We start from the raw sequence: 16,347 nt of genomic DNA on the forward strand, positions 1-16,347 counted from the left end.
GTTTTGGGGAAAGTTTCTTTTTCTAGTTTGGGGATACCAGGTGTACGGAAGTTTGAAAGGCCTTTGTTTCAGAACTTTGTTGTGCATCAGAAGTTCTCATTCGTCTTTGATATTTGTGGATATTATGAAGAAGTGAGAGGCGGTTCGGTTTAGCCGGGGTGGGAACCAAGTTTAAACCTTTACCCAACGCTATTTTCTCCGTTGGGGAGTTTAAGAGCCTGGAAAGGTTTGTAATGAATTGTTCGCTATGTTTGGCTTGGTTTTTCCGCTGAGTCGAATGGGATGGCCTTTGGAGATTGGAGCAGTTATGGGCAAATCTGTTGGCTTTAGTTTTGTGTCTTCCTTTTTTATGGAAAGGGTGAATTTTTCTTCTAGTCATGGTAACTGACAAATAGGCAGTTATGGTAAACAGCAAAAAACTCTCTTTAATGGAATGGGTAGTGGCTCATGAAAAGAGCCGTTGTGTTTGTTGGTGACTAATTAGCGTTTCTGCCTCGAACAGCCATTCTCAGTCACCTTTCGTTGGAGTCATGCAGGTATGGGTAGATAGTACATGTTACGTTAGTCGGCGTGTTCCGGTGGCCGTGGACGCAATACGGTTGTGCAAGCACAATGCAGACCACACCGTAGGTAACGGGTCTACTCTGCCGCCGATGTTTCTATACACTTTATGTTGTTCAGTCGAGCACATTCCCCCCTACACCCGTGACCAGACTCGAACCAGCCGTTCTTTGAGAAATAATAATTATGTACAAGCATTCTACCAGATACAACCTTCCCTGTAGCCTGTTCTCGGAAGCCTGCGGGAGACGACTCCATACTTTGCCCGCAGACGGTATTAGATGTGCTATGTGTTAATGTACTGGAGGATCCTGCTTGACGAGCCTTTGCTGCATCCACATATTGTAATGGACAGTTATGTAGTAAACAAAGAAGGAATGAATGAATGACACCCCCCCCCGATCGCCATCTGCCTGATCTCACCGATGTCTGAGACAATGGTTATCCACGGCCAACCTGCTCCATCTCTGGTCATGCTCTGGTGATGACACTGTTTGTCACAGTTCATTAAGTGGCTTGTGACTTGGCTGAAGACTGAATGACTTGTAATAGACTTAACTACAGATATGCAGCACTGAGGTACATGTATGACCTGTTATTATGAAGCACTGAAGTAGTTTAGACCAGATGGTCAAGACCAAACTGTAACTGAGATCATATCAAGGTATTAAGACCATATCTAGACCGAGACCAGGGGGTACCCAGACCAAGACTAAAACCAGGGGTACCAAGACCAGGGGATACCCAGACCAAGACTATAGGGGGTACCCAGACTAAAACTAGGGGTACCAAGACTGAGACCAGGAGGTACAAAGACTGAGACCAGGAGGTACCAAGACTATGGGGTACCCAGACCATGACTAGGGGGTACCAGGCAGACCCAAACAAGGGGCCTACTGAGACCAAGACCATGGGGAACTACCCAGAACAAGATCGATACCAGGGGTACCACGATCGAGACCATGAGGTACCAAGACTAAGACCAGGGGGTACCCAGACAAAGACTAAGGGGTACACAGACCAAAACTAGGGGTACCAAGACCATGCAGGGGGTACCCAGACTGAGATCATTACAGGGGGTATACCAAGACCTAGACTAGGGCTATCTGAATACAACTGCATCTTGTGTGTTCCAGCAGAAAGTTTGCTGCACCGTGCCATGGCCACTCCTGTGAACTCAATGTAGCCATCCTCTGTTTTTCACTAAAGTCCTCTGCAAACGCTTAGCATACCAGGGGTGAGATTTCTTGGGGATTTGTTATGATTTTGGGATTTTTCCTTCATAATAATCCTGATTTCAGGATTTTTCTTTCATCAGAATTATCCTGTTTTCACGATTTTTTTTCGAATTATCCTGATTTCAGGGTTTTTTCGTCAGAATTATCCTGATTTCACAATTTCTGTCATCATAATTATCCTGTTTTCAGGATTTTTATAGCACGGCTTTGTAAATCTGGAGTATCTTTATGTTACCATATACTTATGCCATGGTGGATGTTCATTTTCCTCCAATCGCAGCCCTATTGTATGGTGTTATAAATTGTGTCCATAAAGGACAAATGTCAAGTACATGTATACAACTGTATATATTTCAATGCATTTTTGGAAATGCAGTCTTCCAAAGGCATATTTTTCAATGTGTCTCAGTTGAATCGCCTTACATTTGAGTGGAATGATTACAAATGAAGCTCAATAGGAATGGTTAACAGAGGAGTGACTTGGTGTATTTATAGTCATGTAGAAGTCGAACAGTGATCATGAAAGACAGAGAGAGTCTGTTGAATCTTACAAAATACTACATCAAATGAGTTAATTCCTTTGTATGATGCATGACACTGCTGAAAAAAGCACCAGTTAGAAAAACAGATCCACCCATGCTGCTTGCCCTTCCATTTGCTGTTCCTCAAAATCTTCATTTTCACGCCCCTGACTGATGTCAATTTTTCTTTCAACAAAAAGAAAAACTCTCTTAACCTTAACTATCTCTTAATATGTTAAGTGCTGAATACATTTTTTTGTCCAGCACTGATGGTTTTGAAGTTTTGAGTGCATATTATATGACAAGCTGTTTTCTCATCAACTTGCAGCAGTGCACCGGATGCTTTTTATGGTCGTGCCCAAAGATTTTTTAGCGCTGCGTAGCTGCGCAAGATGGAGAACTTGGCCAAAAGGTGCTATCACCATAGGTGCCATTTGAGTGTGAATGTTAATGCATGGATGCAGGCATACCAGGTGTGAGTGCCTGTCACCTTGCCTGTGCCTGTTGCATAAGCAAAGTGTATTCACACCCAAATGCCGCCCACGTGATAAGGTTTTAGGCATATTCACGGTGAAGTTCTCCATCTTGCGCTGCTGCATGGTGCTATACAATCTTTGGTCATACTCTACCTTCTTAATACTTTCTTTCAACACATGCATTGATCTCCTAGATACCTCTGATGATATGCCAGCTTTCGAATTTGTTGTTCCCCTGACAGCAATGCTGGCATGGGTATTACCATGCCCATCCCTGGCAACACACAGCCCTGGCAGCAGTTCGTCACCCAGGATTGTCACCCATTGTCTTTAAACTGTAGGTAAAAACCTTGATTGTGCCACCTTAATTTGCACTGCATTTGAAATAAAAAATGTGCACCGATTTGATTTCATTATGTTTTCTTTAACCTTTTGGAATAAAAACTTGCCAAAACACACATTAATTAAGCATTTTATGCAAACGATTGCTGAAAATTATATGATGTGGGTATTCAAGAATAATGATTTCTCTCCCTTCCAGAGTTCAAGCAGTATTTCCATCACCTGATCCCAAAGCCATGAAAGACAAGTGAATGGGAAAAGTGCGGGTAGCCTATATGCCTGAAGAATGGAAAAGGACATGTATGAGCAAGCCAGCAGTAAGGTAAATGATATACAGTCTTTTGTTGCGTTAGGAATTCATACCTTTTTCTGGATAATCAAACAACCGGGGCTGTGCTGGATATTCAAATGTTTGATCAGTCATCAAATGCTTGAATATTTGTTTTCAAAATCAAACATTCAGAGGTAAAAATCAGTAAAATAAAACGGGAAGTAATGAAATCATTTAGTTACAAAATTGCATAAAACAGGTATCTCCATTGTAACACACCTCTTGCTGGCTCTTTATCCCAATTGGTTGAAATATAGTCAGATGTGTAGGTCAGTACATGAATCTGGCATCATCGTGAATCATACACCAAGACATTGTGCACATGTGAATTCCAGAGACTAATGCCTGGCCAGGCACCAGCACTTCAGAGTTTGTACTGGAGCCTCAAATGAGCAGAACATTGAAGTACAATTCTAAAACACTCAATGGAAAATAGAAGTGTTACTGTAATTATTGAATTGCTTGTTGAATTGCTGAGTTGTATGGTTGAATTAAAACAGTTTCAAAGTTTCTTGTCCTATTTTACATATATGGCTTGTGGCCTTAGAAGAAAGAACCCTCTTCTGATTACTCATAGTTCCTCAAGGAGCATAAACACGCTCTGACATCATGGCTAGTTTCTTTGTGTAAACTAATACAGGTATACATCGTAGTAGCTGTGCATATGTCCAGCAATAAGGCCAAATTACTCTGACTTGCAGTGCTCCGTTTCTCATGATTTCTGATCTTGCTGTTACTAAGGGAATAAATCACCAATTAGGACCGAACCTCTTTAAGTAGGAGACAAATCCCTCTGCTGAAACTCGGAGGGAAAAACCACTCAGATGAACAAACAGAAATAGTTGGTTACTGCTGTTTGTTGGAAATTGAAATAGAACTTAATATTTGACTTTATGGAAGGTTGAACTTAGCCTCACAAACAACTACATGTAACTCTGTATGATGTACAAGGACACTTCCTACTCTTAGAGAAGTGCAGGTGTTTGCCAAGGCTCTCATCAGTCTTTCCACTGACGGTTCGTGTAAGGACTAGGGGCCACTTAAAATTTTCAATGTTTTTCAAATTTCGATTAAAAAAATTGAATTTTCATCCAGTACGTGTACATTATACATGCATTTGACATAAATTCATATACAAGTGAAAATCTATAATGCAACACAGTATGACAAGATGATGGCTGGAATTGCAATAACTGATCGTGATCGATCGTGCATGCAACAGCATGCCATGTCCAATCCACTCAAAAATGGATCTCCCGAGGTACAGCTACACCTACAGTCAATTACCACGTCTCCACGCACATGCATATGTATTTCTATTGAAACAGAGACGTAGACCTAGCTCTAGCCAACAGATTTGGATGCATTTTGCTGCTGTCTGGCCTTAGATTCAAGGTGATGAATGTTTCACTGTTATTAGCAACTGGTGTTCAACGTTCACTGTGTATACCAGTAGGTTTATATAATGCTTCTGGTACCCTGCTACATTTGTGGTTGATCACCGCTGCAAGCGCCCGGCTTCCAAGTCTAACAGTAAAAACCACCTCCTTCCATGATGTTTTACACTTGCATAATAATGTAATGGAAAGGTCCACCTGTCTGTATATGGAAACAAAGGTGAAAAAGATTGCATTTTTGGAATGCTGGTGTGGCTGAGCTATATATGTGTGGCGTGCACGCTAGACATATTTCAGAGAAATAAATTTTTCTGGATTTTAGTATGAAAATTAAATTTCGATTTTCAATTTATTTCCTTGACCCATCCACCCACTATTTAAAAAAAAAGTCAAAATTTGAAAAAACACTGAAAATTTTGAGTGGCTCCTTAGGAAGACCAGTGTCCATCGCAGGAAAATCACCTGGCAAACCATTCACCCTTGCTCACTTTTTAATTCATTCGTTTTTTACTGCCTGGTCTTGTCACAGGAGGAGCACTATCACCTCTTGGTTGACAAGATCTACAAGATCCAGAAGGAGCTGCAGCAGAAGCGACAGAAGAGGATGCAGGATTCAGGAGGTACTGATGCTGCCGCTGGAGGCATCCTCACGATGGCAACAGCGCAGCTGTCCCAGCCACAGCCTCCCCACTAACTGCCCAGACCTGTCCATTGGGAAAATGTAGCTCTTTGAACCAAATTATATCAGAATCATGCTGTACATTACGAAATGTATATGGTCTTGAAGGGTTATTTTGGTGTCAGTGTTGCTTTGGCTCAGCAATGAAAAGTGGACTGGTAGAATGGGGCGTCAGGTTGGCATAGTGACACTTTTGTAACCCTCCACTTCTGTGAATTCAGCCCAGGTTTAATTTGCGGATTTTTTAGTCTTTAGTTAACTTTGTGGGTTTTTCTCATCTCTATAATAATCCTGGGGAGTTTTTCCTTCCACTTCTTAAACTGAACACTATCCTTATATTTGCAGTTGTAATTTGAAGTTGTAGATTGTCACATTTCTCAAGTGGTTACTGGCAGCCATTTGAAAACCATCCTGGAGATTATATTGCTGTCATCAATAAATAAAGCTGAAAATTTTTATTGTTATTGTTGTTGGAATTACACAGGGGAAATGGTATTGTTTATGGTAGCAGGGCCAGGTTTCCTTCAGTGTATTTCTAAATGTGGTCATAATACAGACTGATCATTTGTGGTTCACTGGAAGTCTGTGCACAGGTTAACATGAATTTGGTGTGTGATTTCTACCTACAGTTTTATTTCAATTCCAAGCATCTGTAACTTTTTAAGTTATCACTGAATAATCAAGACCTTTTCTTTATTTGTACTTTTCTGAAGGCTTTTATTTTACTTCATATTTGAACAGTGGTGTCACCCATAGATCATCGTGCAATTTTTATGACTGCAGATGAATTGACTCAGAGTGTGTACAAAATGCAGATGTAAAACAAAAATTGTACGATGCAAACAACAAATAAAAGTGTAATGCAAATGTGAATTTTATGTTTTGAAACACATTCCATATCTCGGTATGCGGAATGAAGACGTCAACTGTACATGTAAATGTAACTAGTTCAAGCTTAAAATTGTATTTCTGATAGGAGCTTCATTTCAGGTGCTTCTGGAAAAAATCTGTTTTTTCTGCACACAACTGTCCCAGCCTATTGTCTCTATCATGACTTGAACAAAGCTTTTGCCAAAATAAATGAGACTACTAATTTGGAAAACAGACTAATGGATATTTACATGTATGTTGATAGGGTCGCTGCTTGCCAAAGAGAAATCAAATGAAATGGGAAGGGGGAGGTTCAACAGCAACTCTTAAACTTGAAGGCCCCTTTTTCTTGAATGTCTGTATTTAAACAAGATATGCTCTTTTTTTTTCTAAATCCACTTAAATTTGGATGTAACCATGATCTGGCCATCTATATACACAGGTAGGCCTACAAGCTAATGGTTTCAAACTTCAAGCATACCTTGACTCGATCAACTCGACTGACATTTAAACATGTCAATGCTCTGTTTGTTTTTCAAGCACACACAAAGTCTGAGAAGTCTGTGAAGGTACACTGTGTGTTGAATTTGAACTTGGCAGCAGTGCATATATGTCCCTGTTGTAGTATGTACCACTCCATGGGCATGTCCCATATTGTTGAAAAGTATGAGGTTGTGGTAAGATATGTGGTACAAATACTCTTCAAATGACTGGTGTAAATCACTATTTATGGTATTTGGCTGTGTTGATGGCCATATCTTACCTTTTTCAAGAGTTGAAATTTTTCAAGTTGGCCAAAAATTATACCTACCTGCAAGTGGACAAGAGGAAAGGGGTGGAAGATTTGAGAAGAAAATTGCTATTCATGTTTCTTCATTTTCACTAGTTTGATTTTTTTCCATAAACAGAAGATTCACTATCCGATGTGCCATACCTGGTCGTGAAAGCCACAGATTTGAGTCTTAAGATGGCAACACCTTGCAATAGAAGAATAAAATAGAAAGCTTATGGCTTTAGTACTGAACAGGTCCAGTCTCCTTCAGGAAACTTCTAAGTGCCTTTGGTCTAAGCATTTTGTATTCCAAACTGGTCCACCAATCAAAAATGGGCTTGTTTATGTGTCAGGCTTATGTAAAATAAATACAAGCCCTTTGCCTTTTAGACATTTTGGAGAAATATGGGTTAAAGAGTACATAGTTCATCTTGTATGGCCTGTTCTATGCCACTCAAGGTCAATACACTTGAGGCAAACCAAGGGAATTTTTGTGCACAAAATGATTTTGAAGTCTAGATGAGTACTCCATGTACTTTTTGTAATTCCTGTAATCAGTGTAATAGTCGGAGGATTTTAATTGAATGAAATAAAATATGTAGCCTGAGACATAAATAATATGTCCATGATGTGAACTGCACTTTATTGCTCCTTTTTTTCAACTTTCTGTTCCTCTTAAGTTACTTGTATATATGTAAGAAACCTGGAAGCTATGCCTTATGGATTACTCTCATCATTGAGAAGTGCTCCAGAAATTTAAGAAGCTATTAAAGGGAAAATGATTTAATGAGGACACCCCAACAAATATGAAGTTTTTAGAAGGTATAGCTCAAATTGTTTTTCCTGAATGAGAGAATAAGATAAAGAAATAAGTCTCTGATTTACATTGAAATATATTGTAGAAATATTTCATTTTCTGAAACGGTTCTTGAAATGGGATTGGGGAGGTCACTGCATTCATCAGCATTAAACTAAAAAAATATTAATGGTAGAGGGGTGTTAACGCTGAGGTATTTTCAAGCAGTTTAATTTGATTTAATCACTTTTCCCCAATATAAAAACTGTGATATAGAAACAAAATGAGATAGAGGGCTCTCTGATTGGAAAAATGCTCAAAGAAACCCCGGTCAGAGGCAAAAGCAAGGATAACGCAAAACAGTTTCAAAACAGCGGTCCCAAATCCCATTTGCGATTTTCACCCACTTTTTTTCTTTCTTTCCCCAGGAGGAGATGGGAACCCCCCCTCCCTCTTGTGACATGTGCACATGCACGAACTTGAGAGCGCGCCTCTTGTACTACCTGACCTCCAAGTCATTGCTCTGTGTACATGTACATGTACATCGTGTGTAGTGACTTAGACCATAGACCTGGAGGAGAAAATGCTTGGACCGGACGTTCTTGAAGCTCAAGTAGTCTAGTTGGCGCAACTGGCCTATTCCGATTGAGGGCGCTGTGCATAGTCCCGCCATGATTGTACGGCGTTCAAAGTTTTACTTTTCGCGTTTTGTAAAAACTTCATGATTTTCACCACAAAAAGGACGTCATTGGTGAAGTGTTGGACAGCCTATGGTATCACACCACCTATTTCCACATAAACAACTCAAAAGATGGTCAATTGATGCAGGTAAGTTAAAAACCACTTTTTGTTTTCAGGACTTGCTAACGTTTTGACATGCATTGATACAATGTACCGGTAGCATGGTGCACTCTGCCTAGTCGCTAGTCGGTGCTGAGGCCCACCATGCATGCCTACTGTTTACTGCGCACCGGAATAAGGCACATACATGTACATGTTAACCATTGAGCAAACAATGTGTGGTGTCAGTCATTTGGTTTCGAGTCAACTCGGACCCAAACCAACTCGGACCCATGCCAAACTGCTAAAATGTATAAGTGGACAAAATAAAAATTTTCAACAAGTTAATCACGCCAGGAGTCCTGGGGTTGGGTCCGAGTTGACTCAGGGTGGGTCCGAGTTGGCGCGGGTCCGAGTTGGCATGGGTCCGAGTTGGAATGGGTCCAAGTTGGTTTGGGTCCGAGTTGGTTTGGGTCCGAGTTGGTTTGGGTCCGAGTTAACCTGATCCCAGTCATTTGTAAAAGTGTAGGACTAACGTTACCTAGCCCAGCGGATGTCTACAAATTACAATACAGTGGAAATGTACTTCCAGTAGGTATGACATGTATGATACCCAGAAATTAAAATGTATAAAATTAGATAAAGTTTGAAACCAGAGAAATTCAGTGGTACAAACTGTAAGGCCATACAATGTTTCTATGGGAAGTTACAACCCTTTGAAGTTTCAAAGTCATCAGAGCCTTCTGCTGGGCATTTTGCTGTGACAGGCAGACCCACGTACACATGCATTGTTTAAAATGCAGTTCACAAATGGTACACTAAAAATACTTTATTTCTACTGGAAAGAATAGCTAGCCTACATGTCTGACAATACAGGACATTTGTTGTTGTAGGGACTGTTGTAATACTGCGCATCACAACTGCGCGCATGTATTTCCCCGTTCACAAATGTTGGCGCTCGCGGTCTCGTGTTTCCGTTGTTGCACTCTGGGATAGCTTGATGTTCCCCCGCTGCGTGGCGGTGTATTTTTGTCCTACATGTACATTGATGATAGCTGTTCAACATCGAAATCCGCATGAAAATCGGCTGATTTTTGAGCCAAAAACGCCAATGTTCAGGTAAGGAACTAGATTTTTCTTGGTTTTAGGGTAAAGGGGTGGTGTGAATGTCGATGAATGCATTTTTAATCAATAGAACGGCATTGAAACTACTTGAAACAGCTTACCTCACGTGGGTATAGTACATGTACATCGCAGGCGATCGCAATCGATTTTTATGTTGGGACTCACGCTTCAACTTTCGATTATCATGGCCTGATGGATATGTTGTGCAAGTGGTAGTTACTCATTTAAACATATTGGTGATCACTCATTAGTAAGACCCCACCAACATCATAGTTGAGGCTGTTCCATTATGTATGCTCACTCCCTGCTTATTGAATGGAGTTATTTGCTTTGATTATTAAACATTTTAAAATTATTTTTGTTTGTTTTTGAATTAGTTCCAAAATCTTTGGAAGTAATTGTTTTACTCTAGAAATATTTTCTGATAGGTATAGGCATACATTTTCCTATCATTTTCATTCCGCCATGACATAACTTTGTTATACTTGGTCAATTATTGTAATTCCAATCCCTGGCTCTTGTGGGAAAGAACGATTGTTAAAAACACTTGGTTTGGGCTGAAGGAACTCTTAGTGAAAGGGGTTGTGTTTTCTTGTGCAAATGGGAGTGTTCTATTTTTTAATCGATTTAATTATTTTTGTATTTTATTATTGTACCAGTATGATTAAATTATTTTACCATTACAGACTTTGACTGCCATCCAGGGCTGGGTACCATCCATCAAAATGGGAGTGACTTTAGAAGTATGGCGTCTCGGAGTTGGCCTCTTCTCTGCACATTCATCCAAAGCTCGATGTCAACATTCTTCAAGTGAAGCGACAGGGAGTACATGTACCTTTAGTGTAGGTACATGTACTGGTTGCAGAACCTTTCTGGTAATTCTCCTGACTGTATCTATGGGAAAGGCAGCCTTCAGTTGTATACCAATTCGTTATGAACCACTTCGAGTTTGTGGAGACATTGAACTCAATCCTGGACCAATGCCTCCAATATCACTTGATATGGACTTGTTATCACTTGATATGAAACTTTCAAAGTCTGTAGCTTTGCTGTTCAAGGCCGAGTGTTCACTATTTTGGTGTCGTTTTGTGCAGAATTATACATGTACACTCTGTATAGCTTCATTGTAACGACTTAAAAAAAGTAAATTAACAAAGCAATCTTTTTGATGTCAGTTTTTGTAGGGTCTACCATTATTTTTGCAATTTTAAGCAATAAACCCCCAAAGCAAGCGTGATACTGTACAACACATAAATGTAAAAATGGTTCATGCAAAAAGAAAAGCAAACTGGAAAATACAAAGCTGAACAATATTATGTCAGTAGAAGTTATCTAAAAAACTTGTATAGAAACACATTCAGAAAGAATAAAAAGACATTTAAAAGCCTTATGGAATTCAAGCCTTATGGAAAAGAACAAATGTGATGAAAGTAGCTGTAAACTTATAAAAGTGAATGTAAAAAACATACATCAAGGTTGTTAAAACAACCGCAATGGCGACTTTTGCCTGCTTCACATCACATCAGCCTTCTTTTCAAAGCTTTATTTTCCCCGGTGTGAGATCTTGCAGAAGAAGGAAAACTGGAAATATTGGTAATAGAGAACAAAAAGTTCATGAATGCAGCATTTAAAGACGTTTCTGCAAGTTCTGTTTGTGAAAAAATAAAATTTTTGAGGAATTTGGTCAACATTTGCAAAAACAAAGGACAAAAATTACCTTAGAAACCCTTTTCCGCCACCGATCTTAACAATTTAAAAGCCTGAGTGGTACAACTTACATGTAATCTTGCTCGTCAATAGATGGCAGCATTTTTTGACTTGGTTTGTCAAGTGAGGGCAGGCAAACCAAAATTGTACCAGTTGCTGCATCTAGCGCCATCTAAGTAAATATGGCAGCGCGCATGACGGTCAGCGGATTTGGTTGGTCTGATTTTGTCTGCTTTTGCAAGAAGGGAGCTACATTTTTGAAATTATCTCAACATTTAATGAAAGAAAGACTTATGAACATTTAAGAGTAATTATCCCCACATGAACAAGACCAGAGAACTGAACTCAGGGACAGGTGGACACTCGCATTCTAACTTTCTTGATTGGCCTGAGCAGCCATTTATTGAACTTGACACATTTCAGGTTCTCACCCAAAGCTGGTGAAGCGGAACTGCAAATATCTTACATGCGTTCAGGTAAAGTATAGATACATGTATTCAGCAAAACGTACAGAGATTGTTCCTGCCCGAAGCTGGTAACACGGAGCAACTCATATCAGCAAAATGTATAAAGCTATCAGCAAAAGATACGAAAAAGCAATTATCAGCATTTGTTTCCACCCAAAGCAGATGGATCATTTTTGGTACCTGTGCAGTACAAAGCCTTCGATATGCAAATTCAAACAGCAATTACAAATTACAGAATACAAAATTGCCCAATTCTCATGAACTGAATCATGAACAAATTAACGAGGATCCAGTCCAGTATACAATATCTTTTGGGCCAACCATCCTAAGTTATCAATATCAAACACTGTGATTGGACAGCAATTTCTATGAAGTGGGGCCCGACTTTGGCCTGAACTGGCTTGCTGGAATATCAGTCAACTAATAAGCATTTTCAAAAACCAAGTTGTTTCAAAACAACTATTTATGTCAAATGACAGAAATTGGTGAGTACCAAATGGCTTTTCTTAATTTGGCCCTTAATAATCTGGTGCTTCCCCCAACAAAGGAAGGGGTCAGGCATTTCCATTCCCTGAAGCATTGTTAATAATAATACAGTGACTTGAAAACTGAGGTCAGTTTTTAGGTCCCTGAATGAAATTCGCACCAACATCCACCAAAGTTGGTGACTTTGCCAATTCTGAAACCCCCCTGAAACCATTAACCCTAACTCCCTAGGGTATGTACAAAATTATATTAAAATTGGGGGATTCAGGACTGTTAGGGTTAAGAAAAAAAGGGGGGAAATTCCCTTCTAGCTTCTTAAAACTGGCAACCGAGTACAGGAATTACCGGATCGCTGTCAATTACTCTAGAATCAGCAAAGTGGACTACCGACGGAAAGTGCATCAAAATTTTTTGCAAAGCAACAAAAGAGGCATTGAAGTAAGCTACGGCTGACAGGTGGTGGCACTGAACAGGTTGGAGGAGGGTTGCTTTTGCAAAAACAGACAGATTTTTCTCTTCGCCAACCAAACGCCATGGCTACTCAAGCAAAAGTGACCAGGAGTTCTATCCAGAGCTACTAACATCTTAAGGTCACGCCAGTAACTAGTTCAAGGCATTAAATCACCGTGCAAACAACTGTGAGTGACCACAACTGACCCACTTAGTGACAAGGATCCTCCAATGTCCCATGGTGATAAATTATTTGAAGCTGCAATTTATTTTGCCTCAAATTGATTAAGAGCTGGAATAGCTTGTTTGGGACAGAGCAATATTCCATCAAAAAAAGACAGTTTTGTGTGACAGCAAAATAGGAAACGTCTTAACTTGGACGTGGGTCATGTACATGTACATTTACCTTTGTCAAGAACTGCAAGATTTGTATAAACCTTACAGTTCTGGAAGTAGTGTAAAAGGTAAATGCAGACAACGTCCAACCTGGGGCTGAGCTAAAGACTACCCATACAAAATGCATTAATGGGAAGAAAAACTGAACCAACCAATCATGGCAACTTTTGTTAATTTTCAATGTGTAACCTTGCAAGTGTCTTGATTAAACAGCTACCGTAGCCTAGGCCTATTTAACTACATTTCCATGATTTGAAATGTTAACAGTCTAATATTTAGGGTGCCCTCCTTTATTTCTGATTACTTAGACTGGCTTTTTTTACCCATACTGCCCTTACAGACAAAACGTCATACAAGACCTACCTTAGCAAAAAATGTCATTCAAATGGGTATATATAGCACTACACTGATGTTATGCACCACTGTAAAAACAGGGTGTTGGTAAAAGTCGGAGGTAGCCAGAGGTAGTCGGAGGTACATGTACAGAAAGAAGTTATTGTATTCTTCATTAACAATAACGATTATAAAATATCCTCATTTGTATAGCATGTCAGAATGGAGGTATAATCAACTGCACCTGCAACAGTATTCACATGATTTCACTCGAAAACTTATGAAAATGACAAGAATTTCTTTAATTAATGCCTACATGTATGTATCAGGTGCATGTTATTTTGTTTCCTTATTTACCCACCCTGACAACCTTAAATCATCCTCAATGGAATAATAAGCCAGGCCGGAGTTAGCAATCAACCAACTCTTCACTTGATTTCTGCACTTGTATGGGTCAACCCGGAGGTTGAGTAAAAGTAGTTCAAACATATGGTACTTGAAACATTATTCAAAAATTACAAAATGTCTGAAATGAATGCCACAAGTGTTTTTCTCTTTATTTATTGACCAAAACATCCGTAAAATGTTCTCTGTGGCATGGCATGTCAGGCGGAAGGTAATACGTGTACATGGTGTGTAATATAAAAACTATGATATGGTACATGTACATGTAACTCAATTTCTGGCATGTATGGGACTACCTGGAAGTTGATTTAAAGTACATCGAATTCAAACTTGTGTAACTTGAAAAATCATCAAATATGACAATATTCAGGATGAATTCTTACAGAAGAAATCATCATTTTATTTCTTCATTAAATTTTAGGGCAGTTGTTTTGTGTGTATACACACAAAACAACTGCCCTAAAATTTAATGAAGAAATAAAATGATGATTTCTTTTGTAAGAATTCATCCTGAATATAGTCATATTTGATGATTTTTCACTGGACATGTATACATACATGTCCAGTGCATGGTGGCGCTAAAAAGGTATAACAATAAATGTGTATCGGGGCAGGCTGGCAGGGGGGTCACAGGGTCATTGCAACAGGTAACTTTTGAGTTGTTGTACATTGTAAAACGTTACACTCTTTGGGTAGGTAAACGAAAAGGAGAGGCAGTGAAGGATAGGATAAAGGAGACGGGGGTAGAGATGTAAAGTGGTTAAACTGGGGAGCCATAAAGATGAGAGACTCAGGAAGTACTACAAAGCTGCTTGTGTGATATTAACCTCATTTATTTCTTTCATTGGAACTCTTGCTTACAACAGAGTGAATTTTGTTACCTTATTGTTACAAACTGAAAGTAAAATTTGCTATGGAGCTCCTTGTCAATCAGTGTTGGTCATTGGAGGATTCCAAAAGATAATGTATGACAAGGAATCTAATGTTCACAATTCAAGATACACACTTGGCAAATTTTGAACTTTTTTTTCTGTGAAGAGAAATAAGCAAACTTTACTTGATAACTCTAATTTTAAAATGATTTCATTTTACAAATACATGTAAGTCGTAATGTCAAAGTGCACTGTTGAATTATTCGTATTGGCGACAGAGGCAATTAATTTGTGGTTACATGACTCCGGGGGTGATTAGCCTGTGAGATAACAGAAGCATCTTTGAAGGATCTTCCAGTATATTAACAACTGTTTACATGAAAATTAAATCGCCTGTTATTTTAAATGTCACATCAAAATTTTAACAATTAGTTCTTTGATAACTTCTTTTGAACAAAAGACCTAACAAATTCAGCTTCTGCATTGAGCTCGAAAACAGAGTTCAGTCAATGCAGATGCACCCCACTGAATTTGCTTTAAATCCTTCCGACATCGACAACATCAAGTCTGGGCATTTGGGTCGCTGAGGGGGGGCAAGATGATTGCTGCCCCCTTCTTCCTTAAAAAAGGGCGATTTCCCAGAGGAAGTTCTTGTGATGCCCATTGATCTACATGTACATGCAGCAATTCCTACCACTAGACCATAAGGTTTCGAAGGCCAAGTCTCACAGCTCTTGCATTGCAGACACATCCAGTGACTGGCATCCAGCAGCTGACCACATATTCCAACCTTTGAAACACACTCAATATGGAGCCAATTGAGACATCCCTCACAGAACAACATCTTTTTGGATTCTTGTGGTTTGTTACAATCATCAGTGATGTAACAAGTGGACCATGTTACCTCTATTAAACTATTTCTGATATTCACGTGTACATGTAGGTCATGGTGTTGCCACCATTTGGGGGTTGGCGAGATATAGGAAGTGCAGACACTGACAAATTGGTATCTTTGCGAAAGTCCTATGATTCCTGTAGTCTTTTTGGGTTGAGTCTTGACTTGGTTGCCAACTATTTGGTCGTCAGACTTCTGTTACATCCAGTGGTCTTCATTGATTAGCTTTTTTTTATAGTTTGACAGACGTTTATTTAATGTTGTTCATACCATGGTTACAGAGTAGAAGATGAATTAAGTTTTACAATAGTTTGCCTTAGAATGTACAATGTCAAGCAGAAAGATAAAGCACACGTTAAAGAACAACATCTAAGTAAAAGGTGAAGCATAAATTTGCCTTTGTACCCTAACCTATTGACAGACATACATGTACATGTACATATTATTA

General features: G+C 39.3%; 1 protein-coding gene and 1 long non-coding RNA gene across 3 annotated transcripts in view; both read left to right on the forward strand.

Moving 5' to 3' along the window:
- The first annotated feature begins 584 nt into the window (after positions 1-584).
- On the forward strand, positions 585-7,822 carry LOC147795355 (protein cbp-1-like). Of its 2 annotated transcripts, none has more exons than XM_087132003.1 (3): positions 585-1,140; positions 3,338-3,460; positions 5,396-7,822. In XM_087132003.1, the coding sequence occupies exons 2-3, from the start codon at positions 3,425-3,427 to the stop codon at positions 5,558-5,560; spliced, it is 201 nt and encodes a 66-aa protein (XP_086988129.1). In that variant the 5' UTR covers positions 585-1,140; positions 3,338-3,424; the 3' UTR covers positions 5,561-7,822. The 2 variants fall into 2 exon arrangements, with proteins under 2 accessions (XP_086988129.1, XP_086988128.1); XM_087132002.1 differs by lacking the exon at positions 585-1,140 and adding an exon at positions 2,534-3,133.
- An 821-nt stretch (positions 7,823-8,643) lies between these two features.
- Positions 8,644-16,347, forward strand: part of LOC147795356 (uncharacterized) — a 68,306-nt gene continuing 60,602 nt past the window's right edge. The window contains exon 1 of the long non-coding RNA XR_015423981.1: positions 8,644-8,811. This is a non-coding gene — a long non-coding RNA (uncharacterized LOC147795356). The remainder of the gene's footprint in view (positions 8,812-16,347) is intronic.

Source organism: Acanthaster planci, unplaced genomic scaffold (genome assembly GCF_054643075.1).
Source record: "Acanthaster planci isolate LZ-2023a unplaced genomic scaffold, COTS_SCS Contig61, whole genome shotgun sequence".
Taxonomy (NCBI): domain Eukaryota; kingdom Metazoa; phylum Echinodermata; class Asteroidea; order Valvatida; family Acanthasteridae; genus Acanthaster; species Acanthaster planci.

What these genes read in the sequence shown, in the direction of transcription:
- LOC147795355 (XM_087132003.1), top strand. Translation starts at nt 3,425, where the DNA reads ATGGAAAAGGACATGTATGAGCAAGCCAGCAGTAAG. An exon ending in ATGAGCAAGCCAGCAGTAAG is followed by an intron (nt 3,461 to 5,395) that starts GTAAATGATATA and finishes GTCTTGTCACAG; the next exon opens with GAGGAGCACTATCACCTCTT.